The 16,622-nt window shown below is 41.7% G+C and overlaps 1 protein-coding gene across 1 annotated transcript in view; it reads left to right on the top strand.

Annotated features, from left to right (window-relative positions):
- Positions 1-16,622, top strand: part of nup93 (nucleoporin 93) — a 96,326-nt gene that overhangs the window by 10,961 nt on the left and 68,743 nt on the right. The window contains exons 2-3 of the mRNA XM_055648562.1: positions 5,967-6,164; positions 7,244-7,361. Coding sequence (XP_055504537.1) covers positions 5,986-6,164; positions 7,244-7,361 — 297 coding nt within the window. The 5' untranslated portion in view covers positions 5,967-5,985. The remainder of the gene's footprint in view (positions 1-5,966; positions 6,165-7,243; positions 7,362-16,622) is intronic.

Here is a 16,622-nt window from a genome sequence, read left to right as displayed (position 1 = left end):
AACCAAATAATTATTTTCTTTTCTGTTTCTCTTAAGATTTTATAAGATTTCCCTTTGACCGTATAATATTTCCTCTTTTATTTAATGCACCATTGAAATTCAACTAATCTTATTTCTACCACTGGTTTGATCAAAGCATTGGAGAGCCAGCTTCTGGAATATTTTTTAAGGCATTTTGATAAGGCAATTTTAATTTATCCACTTGTTACTGACACTCAGGCCAGGTAGGTTAGCTTAGCCTTATTCACATTATCAAAATGGATTGTGATCTTGGAACATCTCTGTTAAATTTCCAAACAAGATTTTCTTCTCCAAGGAGAGCAGCTAATGCTTTCCCCCTCTATCCATGTTAGTCTAATTCTCATTCCTCGAAAAAAAAGCTTCCTTTTAGAGGCCTTCACTTTTTTTTCGCACACATGGTGCTAGGAATTACTCGCAAGACTGTTCCAAGCAGTGTTCTCACCTGGATTTGGAAAGATCATAGGTTCTCAGCTTATACGGAGAGTTAGATACAATATACAGAAATGGTAATCTACTTGTGGAGAAAGAGAATGATTCATAGTCAGCTGGTTTTATATTTTCACACTCAACCAGTTACAATTTCACAATGTTCCTGCCAGCTATAGAGGGACAAATGTCTTGGTCTACTGCAAAAGCAGTAACAGATACATACTTGCATGGTAAATCTATTTTCTGGTCACAAGTTAATTAGTAAGTCATCAGAAAGTTTTCCCGTGTGTAAGTCTTCAGTAAATTTAATACTTAAAAATAATGTCCAGGTTCCAAAAATGACCAGGTAATGCACTGACACCTGTTTAGACTTTTGTGATTAGTTATAATTTCCAAATAAGCTGGATTTCTTGGTTAGTCATTTTAGAACGTGCTGAATGAGATAACAGCAATCTCTAGACTTAACAATAATGAGGTTGAAGATACCATTTTCAGAAGTACTGTTATCAAAAGTGCAGACCATATGTGAAATTGCACCTCTGGCAGTGCTCTCTGTCTGTACACCTCTCCTGCCGCTCGCCGGCCTCGCCCATGTCAGCTGATTCCAGCAAATCCTAAAATTCTGACTGCCGCCGGGAGCAGGACATGGCCTCACTTGCTGCGCTGGGTGACACTGCATGGCATTCACTGCTCAGCCCGGACAGTGAGGGGACCAACTCAAGAGCAAAGATCATAGAGCAGGGCGAGCGGTGGAGCTTACTCCTGTGTCAGCGCGATCAAGGAACCTATTGAGGTTACTCACGTTGACAAAGGAGTAAGCTCCACTGCCCGCTGTCCTGTTATCCATCGCCCGCTGACCCACCCCACTCCATGATCTTTGCTCTGGTCCCCTCTCTGTTCGGTTTACATTGAAAGACACAGACCAGGCAGTGAATGCCATGCAGTGTCACCCAGTGCAGCAAGTGAGGCCATGTCCTGCTCCTGGCGGCAGTCAGAATTGAAGAATTTGCAGGAAGTGGCTGACATGAGCGAGGCCGGCGAGCGGCAGGAGAGAGGTGTTCAGATGGAGAGCACTGCCAGAGGTGAGCGGGCCGGCTGAAGGTTCTGAGGTGGTGGCCAGTTCCGCTGTCCGGTCCCGGCGGCCGCTCACAGCCACCCGAGCTACTTCCCTCCCCGGCCACAATGCGGTGGCTCCGCGCCCGGAGCGCCGCGGCAGCGGTGAGTAAGCGAGTTGCTGGCATGATCCCCAACCCCCTCCGTCCAACGCTCCTGCCCGTGCTGACCCTGGCCAGACTCTCCACATGCTGTGAAAGGAACTCGCCCTCCCCAGCGGCACTGTCCTTTTACAGCCATTTCCCACTTTACAGCCGCTTCGCATCAACTGCTAGCAATGAGGAATAGACTTGGCTATCGTTCTTGATGTTGCTGTACTGAGGGATAGCCATATCTATCTTTCTTGGCTAACATAGAAACATAGAAAATAGGTGCAGGAGTAGGCCATTGGCCCTTCGAGCTTGCACCGCCATTCGATATGATCACGGCTGATCATCCCATCCCTGCCTTCTCTCCATACCCCCTGATCCCTTTAGCCACAAGGGCCACATCTAACTCCCTCTTAAATATAGCCAATGAACTGGCCTCAACTACCTTCTGTGGCAGAGAATTCCACAGATTCACCACTCTCTGTGTAAAAAATGATTTTCTCATCTCTGTCCTAAAAGACTTTCCTCTTATCCTTAAACTGTGACCCCTAGTTCTGGACTTCCCCAACATCTGGAATAATCTTCCTGCATCGAGCCTGTCCAACCCCTTAAGAATTTTGTAAATTTCTATAAGATCCCCCCTCAATCTTCTGAATTCCAGCGTGTACAAGCCGAGTACAATCCGTGTAACAATCTAACCTTCAGCCTCCAAGACGCAGGTAAATTTTCGTGCCTTATTTTTTGGGTATAAAATAGCGTCTTCATTGCCGGGAAATACGGTACAGGTACTCATTATTGTTTCATTCTGCCAAAGGTTGGCTTTGGAACAGGATCTGCATTTTGCTCTGCTTACTCTTTTTTTCCACTAGGCAAATGCAACTGATGTGCTGCATAAGAAGTGTTTAGCACAAAGCAATCAATACCAAATTTAATACCAGATTTGGCCCATTTTCATGTGATTGGACTGTGCACTGGCTTTAATTTACTGCATTGCAGATTCTTGCAGAACAGCATTTGAATGTTTAACATGAATTGCAAAGTTATTCTTTACAGTACCAAATCAGTTTTGCCTTTTGTTAACATGATACATGACATGTATGATTTAGAAGTGGTAATCATTTCATGTTATTGAAAAATAATTGATACTTGAATTCTGGACATTTTTGTTGTGTTCTTTGGTAAAGTAATTACTTTTAGTTGCACACGATGTGTCCAGAATCTCTTAAATCTTGCTTCTTTTTTTCCAAATTCAGCACATCAAAAGATCATGTAGATTACTTCTGTTTAAATTGATGTCTTTATGTTCTAGCAGGTTATAGAGAGAAAATTCCAGTTCTATTATTTATTTTGTTTTGTGCATGCAGCTTGGCATCAAATTGGGTCCTTCAAGATAAAACTGTTATTATGGCTTGTTGACAAGCACAGTGGACAGGTTTTCATACATTAAAGGGACTGAAAATGAAAATTGTTTGTTTACTTATAATATCACCTTGATCTTAAAAACAAATTAGTCAAAAGACTGCTCACTTGTTTGTTGAAATATATCTGCTCCTGATTCTTGGCTCTGACGAAGGAACCAGGCAAAGAAAACATACAGATCCATCTAACTCTTATTTAATAGATGCAACAATACTGACAATGGGAGCTTCAGCCAAATTACCAAGTTCAAGTGTAAATTTAACCATAAATCTACATTGACCATGGTGAAATTTGGTCATGAACAAGCTGGATTCATATTTTGCTTGCACCCACTTAACTATCCATATATAGCTTTCAAGTAAAGATCATGCACAGTATTTAGGTCAGGATGTGAGTCTGGGTTTGTTTTGCCTGTTTTCTTTTATAATTGGATTAATTTATCTGATTTAATTTCCCTTGATGATAGTCAGTATGCAACAGGATTTCAATCTGGAACTTGACTTTAGGTTTATTATTATCATGTATACCAAGGTACAGTGCAAAGCTTGGTTTTGTGTGCTATCCATCAAATCAGATAATGCAATACCCAAATACAATTACTTCAAATTCAAGTATAATAGATAGAACAAAGGGGAAGAGCCAGAGATTACAAGAATTGCAGCGCATCAGTTCCATACGCTAATCTCATTGTCCACAATGGAGATGGTGAGTCAGACAGTACCCTAGCTTATGGAAGGAACGCTCTGAAACCCAATAGCAGAGGGGAAGAGGCTGTTCTTGAGTCTGGTGGTGCATGTCTTCAAGCTTCTGTATCTTCAGCCAGCCAAAAGCAGGGAGAAGAAGGAATGACCATGGTGGGACAAGTCATTGATTATGTAGGCTGCTTTTCCAAAGCAATGTGAAGTGTAGATGGAGTCAATGGTGAGAAATGTTGTCTGTGTGTTGACTGGGCTACATCTACAACCCACTGTAATTTCTTGCGAACATGTGCCAAGCTGTTCCCAAAGCAAGCTGTAATGCAACCCGACAGTATGCTCTCTATGGTGCATAAAATGTTTGTGACAGTCATTAGAGACATGCCGAATTTCCTCAGTCTCCTTAGGAAGAAGAGGGGTTGGTGTGCCTTCCTGGCTGTCGCATCAATGTGGTTGATCCACAATAGATTGTTGATACTATTAACACTAAAGAACTTGAAGTTCTTAACCATTTCCACTTTGGTAACTGTAGTGGCCAGTTGGCTTGTTTTGCGTGTCCTTAATGATGGCGTGTGTCTTTAAATTTTAGACTGCCCGTTATATTGTGGGTGGGATTTATGACGTATTTTAGGGCGTGTTTGGAGCTATGTTTCTTGCGCAGAAGCTTAGTTTTCAGTTTAGTTTTGGACAAGCATGGGGAAGGTTTACCCTTTGACCATGCGAAGTGTAACGGAGACACGAGGAGTTTTCTAACCTTTAAAGTGATAAGTTGGAGTTCGATGAAGATTATAGTGTACGAGTCGAAAGAAGTTTGGATGTACCTTATTGTTTTTCATCACCAATAAAGAATTTATTAAACAAAAGACTGTGTTTTGAAGATTTATCTGTGAAGAAGCTCTGAAGGTCCCCGACGGAGAGCTTGCATGCGTATAAAGATATTCCCCTTAACCATGTAGTCCATTTAGCGGCTGGAGGGAGTAATCTCTTGAACAATATAAAAATCTGCCGTTACAGCAACATTGATGCTGATTGGGGCATGTACCATACTATCTTAAAGTTGATAACTAACTCCTTTGTCTTGCCAACATTGAGGAAGAGGTTATTGTCCTGACACTATGCTAGTAAGTTTTGTATCTCCTTCCTGTACTCAGTCTTATCATCATTCATGATCTGGCCCACCACTGTGGTGTCATCTGCAAACCTGTAGATGGAGTTAGAGCTGAATTTGGCCATACAGTCGTGAGTAAGTCGGGAATATAGTAGGGGATTGAGAAAGCATTCTTGCGTTTCCATTATTTAAAATATTTCTGCTCAGTTTTGTGCTTTTGGATTATTTATAACATTTTGATTAACTTTAATTTTTAAAAACATTAATTTTAATTTAATTTCTGATATCTTTTTAATGTCTCCGAAGTTAGCAACATTTTAAATACCGTGAAATCTTGCTCACGGCTATTAAAGCCGTTAAACTAACAAATGGGCTTTGCTGTCTGTCTAAGCTTTCAAACACCGATCTCCCCTGGTGCACTGCCATTGTCCCTGTTAATATACAGGCCGTATCGTGGGAGTCTGGGAACCAGTGGAGAGTGACAGAGTCTCGACATCTCAATATGGTAATTAAAGCATAGGCAGACAGCAATTCTAGGTGCAGATGGGGGAACCAGGCTAACAAATCTCCCCCACAATATCATTTTCAAAGCATTCAATCAATGGCTACTCTTGAAAACGAATCGGTCTGGAAGTTGTTCTCATAAATGTTAGAAGTTGAGCATAATATTTGTATGTCACAGTGGTCTGGAAATTAATTTCCTGCTGGTGAAGTTTATTCAACTGAAAATTGACTTAATGTGAAACATCTTGCCAATAGATGCTGATCTCTTACTTGTTTAATATCCCCAAATCGATCCTCGGTCCTGGGCAGAACATTTTACACATTGCCCTTTCAGAAGCAGCCAAGGCCTTCGTGCATTTTATTGAAAGCTGCAGCATCAGGCCCCGGACTAAAATGATATGGCCTTGCAATGGCCAAACGCTGCACCCCTTTGGTGTTGTTTGCTCTAACCTGCTGTGTCTTTTGACTCCGTGCTTTTCCCTATCTCCAAGGCTTAACATAAATACAGACTGTTGTGTATAAATCGCCTCTTTATATATAATTGTGAAAGAATTGTATGGAATTTCTCATTTTTGTTTCTTTCTGCAGACCCGGTTGAATATTTATTATGGACCTGGAGGGTTTTGGAGAGCTGCTGCAGCAGGCCGAGCAGCTTGCAGCAGAAACTGAAGGCGTATCCGAGCTTCCACATGTGGAAAGAAACCTGCAGGAGATTCAGCAGGCAGGGGAGGTTTTGCGTTCCAGGACCCTGACTCGCACATCACAAGAGACAGCAGATGTCAAGGCGTAAGTTTAAGGGCTAAACCTTATTTTGAATGTCTTGAATTGTACTTCTTTAGCAGGAATCGCATTGTTTTTGCAATGACCTGTCACCAGTTTAGTGCAAAATAATCCATAGGGCCTATTTATTCTTGAGACAAGCTGACCTGTCACTCTCACTTGCGACTCTTGCCTTCAACAACATTCATTTAAAATATGACTGTGCCACAGGAGATGCACGTTGTAAGTCACCTCGTGTTGTTGAGGATAGCGTGTTCTGGCTAGGATTTTGCTGTTTGCGTTAAAGATTATAAAGTTTCATGTTAAGTAAAGGTCATTGTGAATTGATTAGAGTTTAATTCTGGATGTTGAGATTGAATAATATTTGTTAATTGCTGGAAAAAGACTTTAGGTTAGTCTCCTTTCTCATAGAGAAATCAATATCTGCAACAAGGTATGATAAATTTGAAGAAATTACTTCATTCAGAAACTATGATTTTAAATTGAAGGAGAAAATCTTCACTTTAGCAGCAGTAAACATAAGTTTATGGGGGGAATACCTTTTCATTTTATCAGCCTAATTGTGAAACAAGTAGTTGGAAGTCACGCCTCAATATTAAATGTAGTATGAAATGATGGGTTCATTTTATCTGTATTTTTTCTCACTTGAAGGTAATCTGTTTGTCTCAGTTGCGTTATGTAAAGATTGTGTTATTCTTATTCTAAAATGACAAATTGGCACCCATTGCCTTGGACCCTAGTCAGTGTTGTTCCATATCTGTTGTCCAGGGGTAAATGAGAATTGCATTCATTTACCTTCTATTGTTCAAAATAATAAAATTAGAATGTTGGCATTCCTCACGGTGTGTTATGCCTGGACTCTTCCTACTTTGTTCCATATTGACATTGTACAGTCAGCTGCCTATTCTCTTTGCTTGCATGTTTAATGGTTAAAGATATTTTTCTAACTAAAGAATACATTTGATAATTTTATTTGTTAATCCTCAAAGCTGGTTCTGTACTGTAAATTTTAAAGCTAAAATAATTGTTTATATGGAGAACATTGAATGATGATTTATTTTTTCCCCTCCCCTCTTTTTTAATAGGTCTATTCTGCTGGGGACCAAAGGGCTGGACATATCTCACATCTCTCAGCGACTGGAAAGCTTGAGTGCAGCCACAACCTTTGAACCTCTTGAGCCGGTCAAAGACACAGATATACAGGTAAATGGGCATTTGCTGGTGTGCCTCCTTATGTTTTGAACCCTTTGTTTTAAACGCTTGCAGAATTAAGTCACAATGAATTTTTATGATATAGTCCATATTCTGTTCTTGCCTATGTTGGAAAAATCCTTCTATTCTTCCTTTTGAGCTATTAGAATTGATACTGATTATCAATATTGGAAAGATATCAGTTTTATTGATTTCAATTTGCTGAGTATTAACCCTGGTTTTGGATAGTTTGAGGACTCCATTGTATACCTGTTTTGATTGTAGAGAAGCAAGTTTAGTAATTTGAGCTTTGGCTTTGTTTCATGACAATCTATGTTTTATCAGTTTTATGGCAGATGTCATCATTAAATTGTAAACCTTTTAATTGTATGGAGGTTTTCAATTGTTTTCATTTCAACCAACTTTTTTATGCATTTGCGGACATAATAGTTGCTAGCATTGCCCATTTTTAATTGGGCTTAAGAAAATGTAAAAAAACTGTCTTCTTGAATAGCTACTGTCCTCCTAGAGATGGTACTTGACAGTGCTATTGGGTAGAGTGTTGAAATATTTATTTCCAGCAATAATTAAGGTATGATGTGTGATGTGAAACTGCACCAAATGATGCACCAATGCACCTGCTCTTCCAGGTGATAGATTTAGGAAATGCTCTTGAAGAAACAAGTGTTGAGGTATTGTTGTGTTGCACCTTGGAATGGTGTGCACCACAACTTTGAAATGCCTCTAGTGAAAAGAATTAGTAGGGTCCAGGATTGTGTCAGTCATGCTGGCTGTAGAATGGGGCTTACCAGCCTGAGTGGATGATTGATTACTTGCATTCATCAAGGCAAGCAGAGTGTTTACCTTCATACTCTTGCTTTTGTACCCAAAGTATTCATGTGATTTATCCAGTTAAATACCTGGGCAATGGTTACCCTAACGGTGTTGATTCAGGAGAAACCTATGGTTGTTATACCATCGACTGTAACAAATAAGTGTTTAAGTTCTCTCATGTAAGTGACTGTTATTGTTACTTGTCACTGCCAGCCTGATGTTGTCTAGGTTTCTCAGTGTGCAGAATCAGATTGCTTCATTATCTGGGTAATTACAAATGGAATTCACTTTGTTCGGATGCCAATAAAAAATGTTCACTAAAATCTCATGATGCAAGGAAAACTGTTGAGAAAGCAGCTGAAGATGATTTGGGTGGACATTTCCTCAAGGAACTACTGCCTAGGTTTGAGATGATTAATTGACAGCAATCACATCTGTTATCCTTTTGGTGTGACCGTTTTATTTTTTATTAAATTTACTTGTACCAAGATTACTGTTGCCACAGTTCGACAAGTACTCTATATTGAAATGGTGTAAAAGGCCGATGCAGTGGTGCAGTAAGTAGAGCTGCAGCCTTTTATTCTCCCTCTGATTGCAAAGGTTTCCCCCTGGGAGCTTTGGTTTCCTGTTGCGCCCCATGGACATCATAAGGTCATAATCAGCCATGATCATATTGAATGGCGGTGCAGGCTCGAAGGGCCGAATGGCCTACTCCTGCACCTAATTTCTATGTTTCTATGTTTCTATAAGCGATAAGAGTAGAATTAGGCCATTTGGCTCATCAAGTCTACATTCAGTCATGGCTGATCTGTCTCTCCCTCCTAACCCCATTCTCCTGCCTCCTCCCCATATCTCCTGACACCTGTGCTAATCAAGAATCTATCTATCTCGGCCTTAAAAATATCCATTGACTTGACCCCCACAGCCTTCATAGACATAGAATTCCACAGTTTCACCACCCTCTGACTAAAGAAATTCCTTCCTAAAAGAATGTCCTTTAATTCTGAGGCTATGATCTCTAGTCCTAGACTCACCCACTAGTGGAGACATCCTTGCAGGTTGCAGGGCGTGCAGGTTGGTAGGTTTATTGGCCACTGTAATTTGCTTCAAGAGTGTTGTTGGTGAGGGGGAATTAGGGGGAGTTGATGGGAATGTGGGGAGAGTAAATTAGGATTAGTGTACATGGGTGGCTGATGATCAGTGTGGACTTGGTGGGCTGGTTTCTGCCCTCAGTGTCTCAGTCTATGGTAATTTATTCATCAGTGAGATTTGCTTGCCTGTGTTTAACCTGATGCCTCCAATAGTTTTGTTAACAATTATATTCAGGTTCAAATAAATTTGAGTTTTCGGACTGATGGAACTACATGTTTATCAAAAAAAAGTTGAATATTTTAATCTGTTAGATATATGGTATGTATTATGATCAGAATATATTGTGCTGGAGGAAAACATCAGTAGAAACCTGAAATTTTGCATCACAAGGATTGGCATTCAGTCAATAGTATCGATGATTCGGCATTGTTTACCGAGTAATTTTCTTTAACCATTTTAGCTTTATTTTTTCGAAAATGTAATTCTTCTAGGTTATACACGCTTTCATCCATTTGGGTGTTCTTTACTTGACACATCTTCTATGTCAATTTTCTGGCAAACCACATGTCAGAAGTGTGGCGGATACTCTCCACTCGACTCAAAGAATTGTTTCCAACGATCTGCAAAACTCAATATCAATGAGCACAACAAGCCTTTTAGACTAAGAGTGTAGGAAGGAACTGTAGATGCTGGTTTAAACTGAAGATGCACACACTCTGTGAGAAAAAGTGTTTCATCGTCTCTGTTTTAAATGGCTTACTCCTTATTCTTAAATTGTGGCCCCTGGTTCTGGACTCCTCCAACATCGGGGACATTTTGTGTTTATCTTCTTGATTAAGATTCAATCCTGTGCCCTGAATATATATATACAGGTGCACAACCTTTTATCCGGTGTTCCGGAAACTGAAAAACTCCGAAAACCGGCCATTTTTTCCAGATGTCGTCTGCGCACCAAAGCTCGCGTTTGGCGCCAGACTTGACCCGAAACGACCCACGGTCACCTCTGCATGTAGCCTGTCAGCAGTGTAAATGTTGCTTAAATGTTAGTCAAGTAGGGCTTTTATGTGAATGCAAACTTTAATCTTAGTCCCCTACCTGGTCGGAACAACTCACGATGACCTCTTTGTCCGCAGCGCTGTGGCCGGTGGGGCTGCGGGCGGCAGCTCCGACCCCGGCAACTCTACTGGAGGTGCTCCAAATCCAGCAAGTATCCGCGAATGCGGGAGAGGTCTGGGATAGAAGTTGACCTCCAAGTCTTACGCACAATTTGATTTGGAAACCGGCGCCGCCCGCGGGCCGGACGGAGCCCCCAGCTAAGTCAGCATTTTGTCATCACTGAATTAATTCGCCTTGAGGCAGCTCGGGAGTTGGCGCCGACGCTGCGGATTTTTGGAGCTGAACTCTATACTCAACTCTACCACCACCACCACATAAAATCTCTAACTGCCACAATGAGCTCCCGGTCTTGGGGAGGAACGCTCCAGAGCCCACTATCACCTACTTACGAAAAATGTTAGAAATCCGAAAAAATGTAAAATCCGGGCCATGTTTCGGAGCAATCCACTCCACTACCTGTGTGTCAGCATTGTGCCAAGTTTACAAATGCACTGGAACAATGCCGATGACCTCTTAGCACTGACTCTAAGAAAAAGTATTGCAGAGGTCTGATAGAAGTTGACCTCCAAGTCTTACGCACAATTGATTTGGAAATAAGTCAGCATTTTGTCATCACTGAATTTAATTGCTGAACTCTATACTCAATATCTCTGCGCCACAAGAGCAGTTCAGGAACGGAGCCCACTATCACCTACTTGAGAGATGTTAGAAATAGGAATTAAATTCGGGCCATGTTAGCAATCCTTCACTGGGTGTGTCAGCATTCAGTTTACACCCACTTCAATGCTATGCCTTATCTTAAAAAATGCAACCTCCTGCTCAAACGTATAGTTTTTTCAACTATTTACCTACATGAGAAGCATCTGGATTTAGCCACACTCCTTTCCTCTTAATTCAGAAAAACGTGATTTCAATACCCCACATTCCCCCCCATACAGGGCAAAATATTCTGCATTATTAATAGATTGATTACTTTGTCCCCAATTAAACCACTTCTCTTCTTTCTTCAGCCCTTTCTGTTGTCCCTTTCCTCACTTTATCCATTACCATCTCACCTGATCTGCAACACTCTCCATTCTCCAATGCCATTTGACCTGAATGATGCTTGTGAGCTTTTCTCTTCAGACATAACATCAAGGGAGGGTCAAACTTAAAATTAAATAAAGCTTGATGGAAATTACTTCCAAGTTCATTACTACTGTACAGGTGGGAAGGTGGACAATTTTCTCAATAACAAGGAAATTAGTTGGTAGTATGATGGGTACCATCTACATAATGCATCCACAAAATCTAAAGCAGATGTTTGATTCCATTCTGCATATGAAATGCATTGTTATTCTGAGAATAGCATTTTAACAGTATATGGTTTGCCTGCAGTCTAAACTATATTGAACCGTATATGGTTTGCAGTCTAAAGATCTATACTTTTTCGATTAGTTTCTTATGCACCAAAACTTCGTATAGAGTATTGTACAGAAGTGTCTATCCATTTCCTTGCCATGAGCATTTGTAAACTTAATTAACAAAAGGAGGAAACAAATCTTGTTTATGTTCTCTGTTGCAAATTATTTGGTTTTCACTCGTGAAATCAACGTGCTTTCACGAGGCCAATGTGGTAGTTTAAATATAAAACTATTATTGCTAAACTCTTTTTGCATCAAATAAAATGCATCATGAAATTGGTGCTGCGATACAAATAATTTAAAGAGATGTGGAAGAGAATTCCTTTAAACCTAAACTGTTATCGTTTATTCCACTTACAACTGCAAAATGTTGGCATCATACACGAAGAGTAATTCAAGGCTACTTTACATTAAAGTTTCATATGTTTCATTGCACTACGAAAGGAAAACTAAATCAATTTAATTAGAAATAGATTTTAAATCACTTCATCAGATGTATAAAGTAGCACTTATTCAAGGAAAACATTATTTCTTATCTGTAAAAAATATTCTGAGCATTTAGAATGAACAGAGAATGTGAAGTGAGGAACTGTAAAGTGCTTAAATCAAAAAGTGGAGATTGTTATATGGGTGAAGTGTGGTTAATGTAAGATTATGGGGAGAAGCATCAATGATGTTTCTAACAAAAAAGATAGTAAAAGGAATTTGTGGGCATTAGGGTAAGGTTTGAAATACAATGAACCAAGCAGGCAAAGTACAACAAGATACAGTAGTCTGAAGGAAGAAAAATGGTGAGAACACGAACCATAACGAATGAAGGCTGCCTTATCATTGCAGTGTTCTAATTGAGGGTTGCAGCTTCAAACAGTAAAAACTATCTTAAATCGGCAATTGGCAGCAGCCCATGCAGTTAAGAATGTGGGAAGTTATTAATCACTGTTAAAGCTAGAGCATTGCCAAGTTATTTTTGCTGTTTTCTATTTCTACTTTCTATTTCTTTTGTCTGCAATGACAAGTTAATTGATCCCAAATTGAAATAATGGTCTGGGATTAAATAACATGTTGGAATTTAGACCAATGGCTGTTTGAAATTGTAAAACAAGACATTTCTTAATTTACAGTATTAATTAGAATATGGATGTGGATTTCTTTTTTAAACTATAGTTGTCAGTATACAATTGTCCATCGTGTTACGTTGCTCTGTTCCTTGACTAAGTAATTTTGACTTGTCAATGGGTATTTACTTGCTCAATTTTATCTTTGCAGTTTTACAAATAGTTTTATCAGCTTGTTGTTGAGTGGAAGGTGTAGCAGAGGAATATTGGCAGAAATCTCCTTTAAATAGCTAATTCTTGTTATCTGTTCGATTTGATGAATGTTTCTATCTCTATTATACTAAAACTCTTCCCTTTTTTCTTAACATTCTAAATGTCTGTGTGAGCCAGGATTGTGTTGGCTTTCTTTTAATCTACTTAATTTGTATCTTCATCCAAATGCAAGGCCACAGCCTTCCCATTTTCACACATTCTACTCGGAATTATTCCCTCAACGGCGTAGTCATCATACCGTCGCATTCCAACCTATATTTCCGAAGTTTTAAAAGTTTTAATCGTTTATTTCAGAAAATTAACTGCTTTTCAGTGGGAGACTCTTGCAGCATTATCCATTGATGATGTCACAGTGCCATCTCACAATGGATCTCATTTGCAAATGACATCACAATGGGACGGGGTGGGAGATTGCAACCTTCACGTGGTCCGCCCTGTTTGGACGAATGCAATCAACCTGGCGTGCACAACCAAATAAGATCAAATAGAACAAGTTGTCCACCCTCCCTCTCTACCCCCTCCCTCTCTACCCCCTCCCTCTCTACCCCCCCCCCTCCCTCTCTACCCCCCTCCTTCTCTACCCCCCTCCTTTCTCTACCCCCCCCTCTCTACCCCCCTCCTCTCTACCCCCCTCCCTCTCTACCCCCCCCTCCTACCCCTCTCTACCCCCCTCCCTCTCTCCCCCCCCTCCCTCTCCCCCCCTCCCTCTGCCCCCCTCCCTCTCCCCCCCTCCCCCTCTACCCCCCCCTCCTTTTCTACCCCCCTCCCCTCTACCCCCCCCTCTCTACCTCTCTCTACCCCCCCTCCCTCTCCCTCCCTCTCTGCCCCCCTCCCTCTCCCACTCTGACCCCCCTCCCTCTCTGCCCCCCTTCCCACTCCTCCCCTCCCTCTCTGCCCCCCCCTTTCCCACTCTTTGCCCCCTCCCTCTCTGCCCCCCTTCCACCCTCTCTTTTCCCCTCCCTCTCTGCCCCCTCCTCTCTACCACCCTCCCTCCCTCTCTACCATCCTTCCTCCCTCTCTATCACCTCCCCCTCCCTCTACCCCCTCACCCTCCCTCTCTGCACCCCCTTCTCTACCTCCTGCTCCTTCTCTACCACCCCTCCCTCTCTAGGGAGTGGTGAGTATTGGAACCTATGGGTGAGTGGTGGAGTATTTTGTTCGGGGACCAGCCCTCCCCTGTGATGCCGCACGCCGCCCCCCCCCCCCCCCCCCCCACCCCTCAATCTCTACCCCCCACCATCTCCCTCTCTACCCCTCCCCCTCTCGCTCTCCACCCCCTCTCCCTCTCCACCCCCTCCCTCCCTCTCCACCCCCTCTCCCTCTCCACCCCCTCTCCCTCTCTACCCCCTCTCCCTCTCTACCCCTCCCTCTCCCTCTAGCCGCACCTGCATAGTTGGGGGCTATGCATGAGTGGATAGGGCGGGGGATGAGGGGAAAAGGAGTGAATGAATAATATTAATATAATATCAAGCTGAGGGGTTAGTGTGTGTGTGTAACGCCGCAGGCCCCTGTTGAGGGGACGGGACCCAACGGGTCCCACTTGGTCTAGTAATAACTGAAAGGCAGTTGAGCGAGAAGAGTGAGAAACCACATCACATTATGAGATGACTTCTAGGTTCACAGACGTTTGTGAGTGTAAGAAGTGTAGGAGCACACTTTAAAAAGGCAATCACGAGGGCAAAAAGAGGACATGAAATAGAGCTGGCAGGCAAGGTAAAGGAAAATCCCAATAGATTCTAAAGATATATTGAGAGTAAAAGAGTGGCTGGGGCAATGATATGTCTCCTTAAAGATCAACATGACCTTTGTGTAGAACCATGAGAGATGGGGTAGATATTAAATGCCATATCTGTTTTTACTGAGGAGATGATTATGGAGACGAAGGAATTGAGGCAGAGGCATTGTGATGTCTTGGATCATATACTAATTACCAGAGAAGAGGTGTTTTTAAACACCTGGTGGTTTTAAAAATCCTGACCAAGTGCATCTTTGGACTTTTTGGGGAAACTAGAGAGGAGCTTGCAGAAGCCCTTGCAGAAATATTTGCATATCTTTAGCTACAGGTGGAGTTCCAGAAGACTGGAGGCTAATGTTGTACCAATATGTAGAAGGATAGCAAGGTTAAGCCCTGGACTACAGGCCAGTGAGCCTGACATCAGTGGTGGAAACGTTGTTGGAAGTGATTCTTGGGGACAGGATATTAAGAAAGACTGGATAGACTCGGCTTGTACTCGCTAGAATTTAGAAGATTGAGGGGGGATCTTAAAGAAACTTACAAAATTCTTAAGGGGTTGGACAGGCTAGATGCAGGAAGATTGTTCCCGATGTTGGGGAAGTCCAGAACAAGGGGTCACAGTTTAAGGATAAGGGGGAAATCTTTTAGGACTGAGATGAGGAAAACATTTTTTACACAGAGAGTGGTGAATCTCTGGAACTCTCTGCCACAGAAGGTAGTTGAGGCCAGTTCATTGGCTATATTTAAGAGGGAGTTTTTATGTGGCCCTTGTGGCTAAAGGGATCAGGGGGTATGGAGAGAAGGCAGGTACAGGATACTGAGTTGGATGATCAGCCATGATCATATTGAATGGCGGTGCAGGCTCGAAGGGCCGAATGGCCTACTCCTGCACCTATTTTCTATGTTTCTATGTTTCTACCAGCATTAGGAATCATCAGTGTGGCTTTGTGCCTGGGAGATCATGTCTCATAAACCTATTTGATCCAAGAGAATCGAGTGTCTTGGGTAATAGATAGATTAAAGGAATAAATGCCAGTTTGGAATGGAAATGAAGGCAAATGGGAGAATACATTGATTCTGACTATTTTCTGCTGCAGAAATAACGAAGAAGAATAAGCTTACAGCCATTTGTTTGATTCCCTTAAATTCATCTAATCTAGAAGTGTAGCTGTGCATGGGTGTTTTCTGTTGTACATGCTTTTAGTGTGATTTAGATGGAAACAAATTGCCCCTGCAACTGAGCTTTCTCTGAAACTGCTTAAAAAAAAAGATCGTCTTAAAAAACCCACACTCCGGTCATGGCAAATTAGGAGAAGGTTGTGCTTTACTCTATGCGTAAAATTGAACACAATGTCATAAATATATTGTCTATTTTATATCCTATTTTAATCTTAAATTCTGGCTGCTGCAAAGTTTGCAATCTGACATGTTGTTTACAGCAATAATGATTAAGAGGGGCAAGATTGTAATTCTTTAAGGACAGTATTGAATAAACAGAATGCAGCTTTTGGCAAATTAGGCATCACAAATGGTCCAGCTTGTGTATTCAGGGTGAGGATGTACTCCAGAGATGGTGAGTGTAATCCATTTGGAGGCCACGTTTTGCTGTTTCTGGCAGTGCATTTCAGTGAAAAGTTACCTGCTCTGATGTTGCAATCAGGATTAATTACCAAAATGGGTCATTTGGATTTCCTTTACCTCCCCCCTCGACTCCATTCAAGGACCCAAGCAGTCGTTCCAAGTGCGACAGAGGTTCACCTGTATC

This window comes from Leucoraja erinacea, chromosome 17 (genome assembly GCF_028641065.1).
Source record: "Leucoraja erinacea ecotype New England chromosome 17, Leri_hhj_1, whole genome shotgun sequence".
Taxonomy (NCBI): Eukaryota; Metazoa; Chordata; class Chondrichthyes; order Rajiformes; family Rajidae; genus Leucoraja; species Leucoraja erinaceus.
The sequence above is the reverse complement of the archived record's forward strand: the minus strand, read 5'-3'. Positions and strand labels throughout refer to the sequence as shown.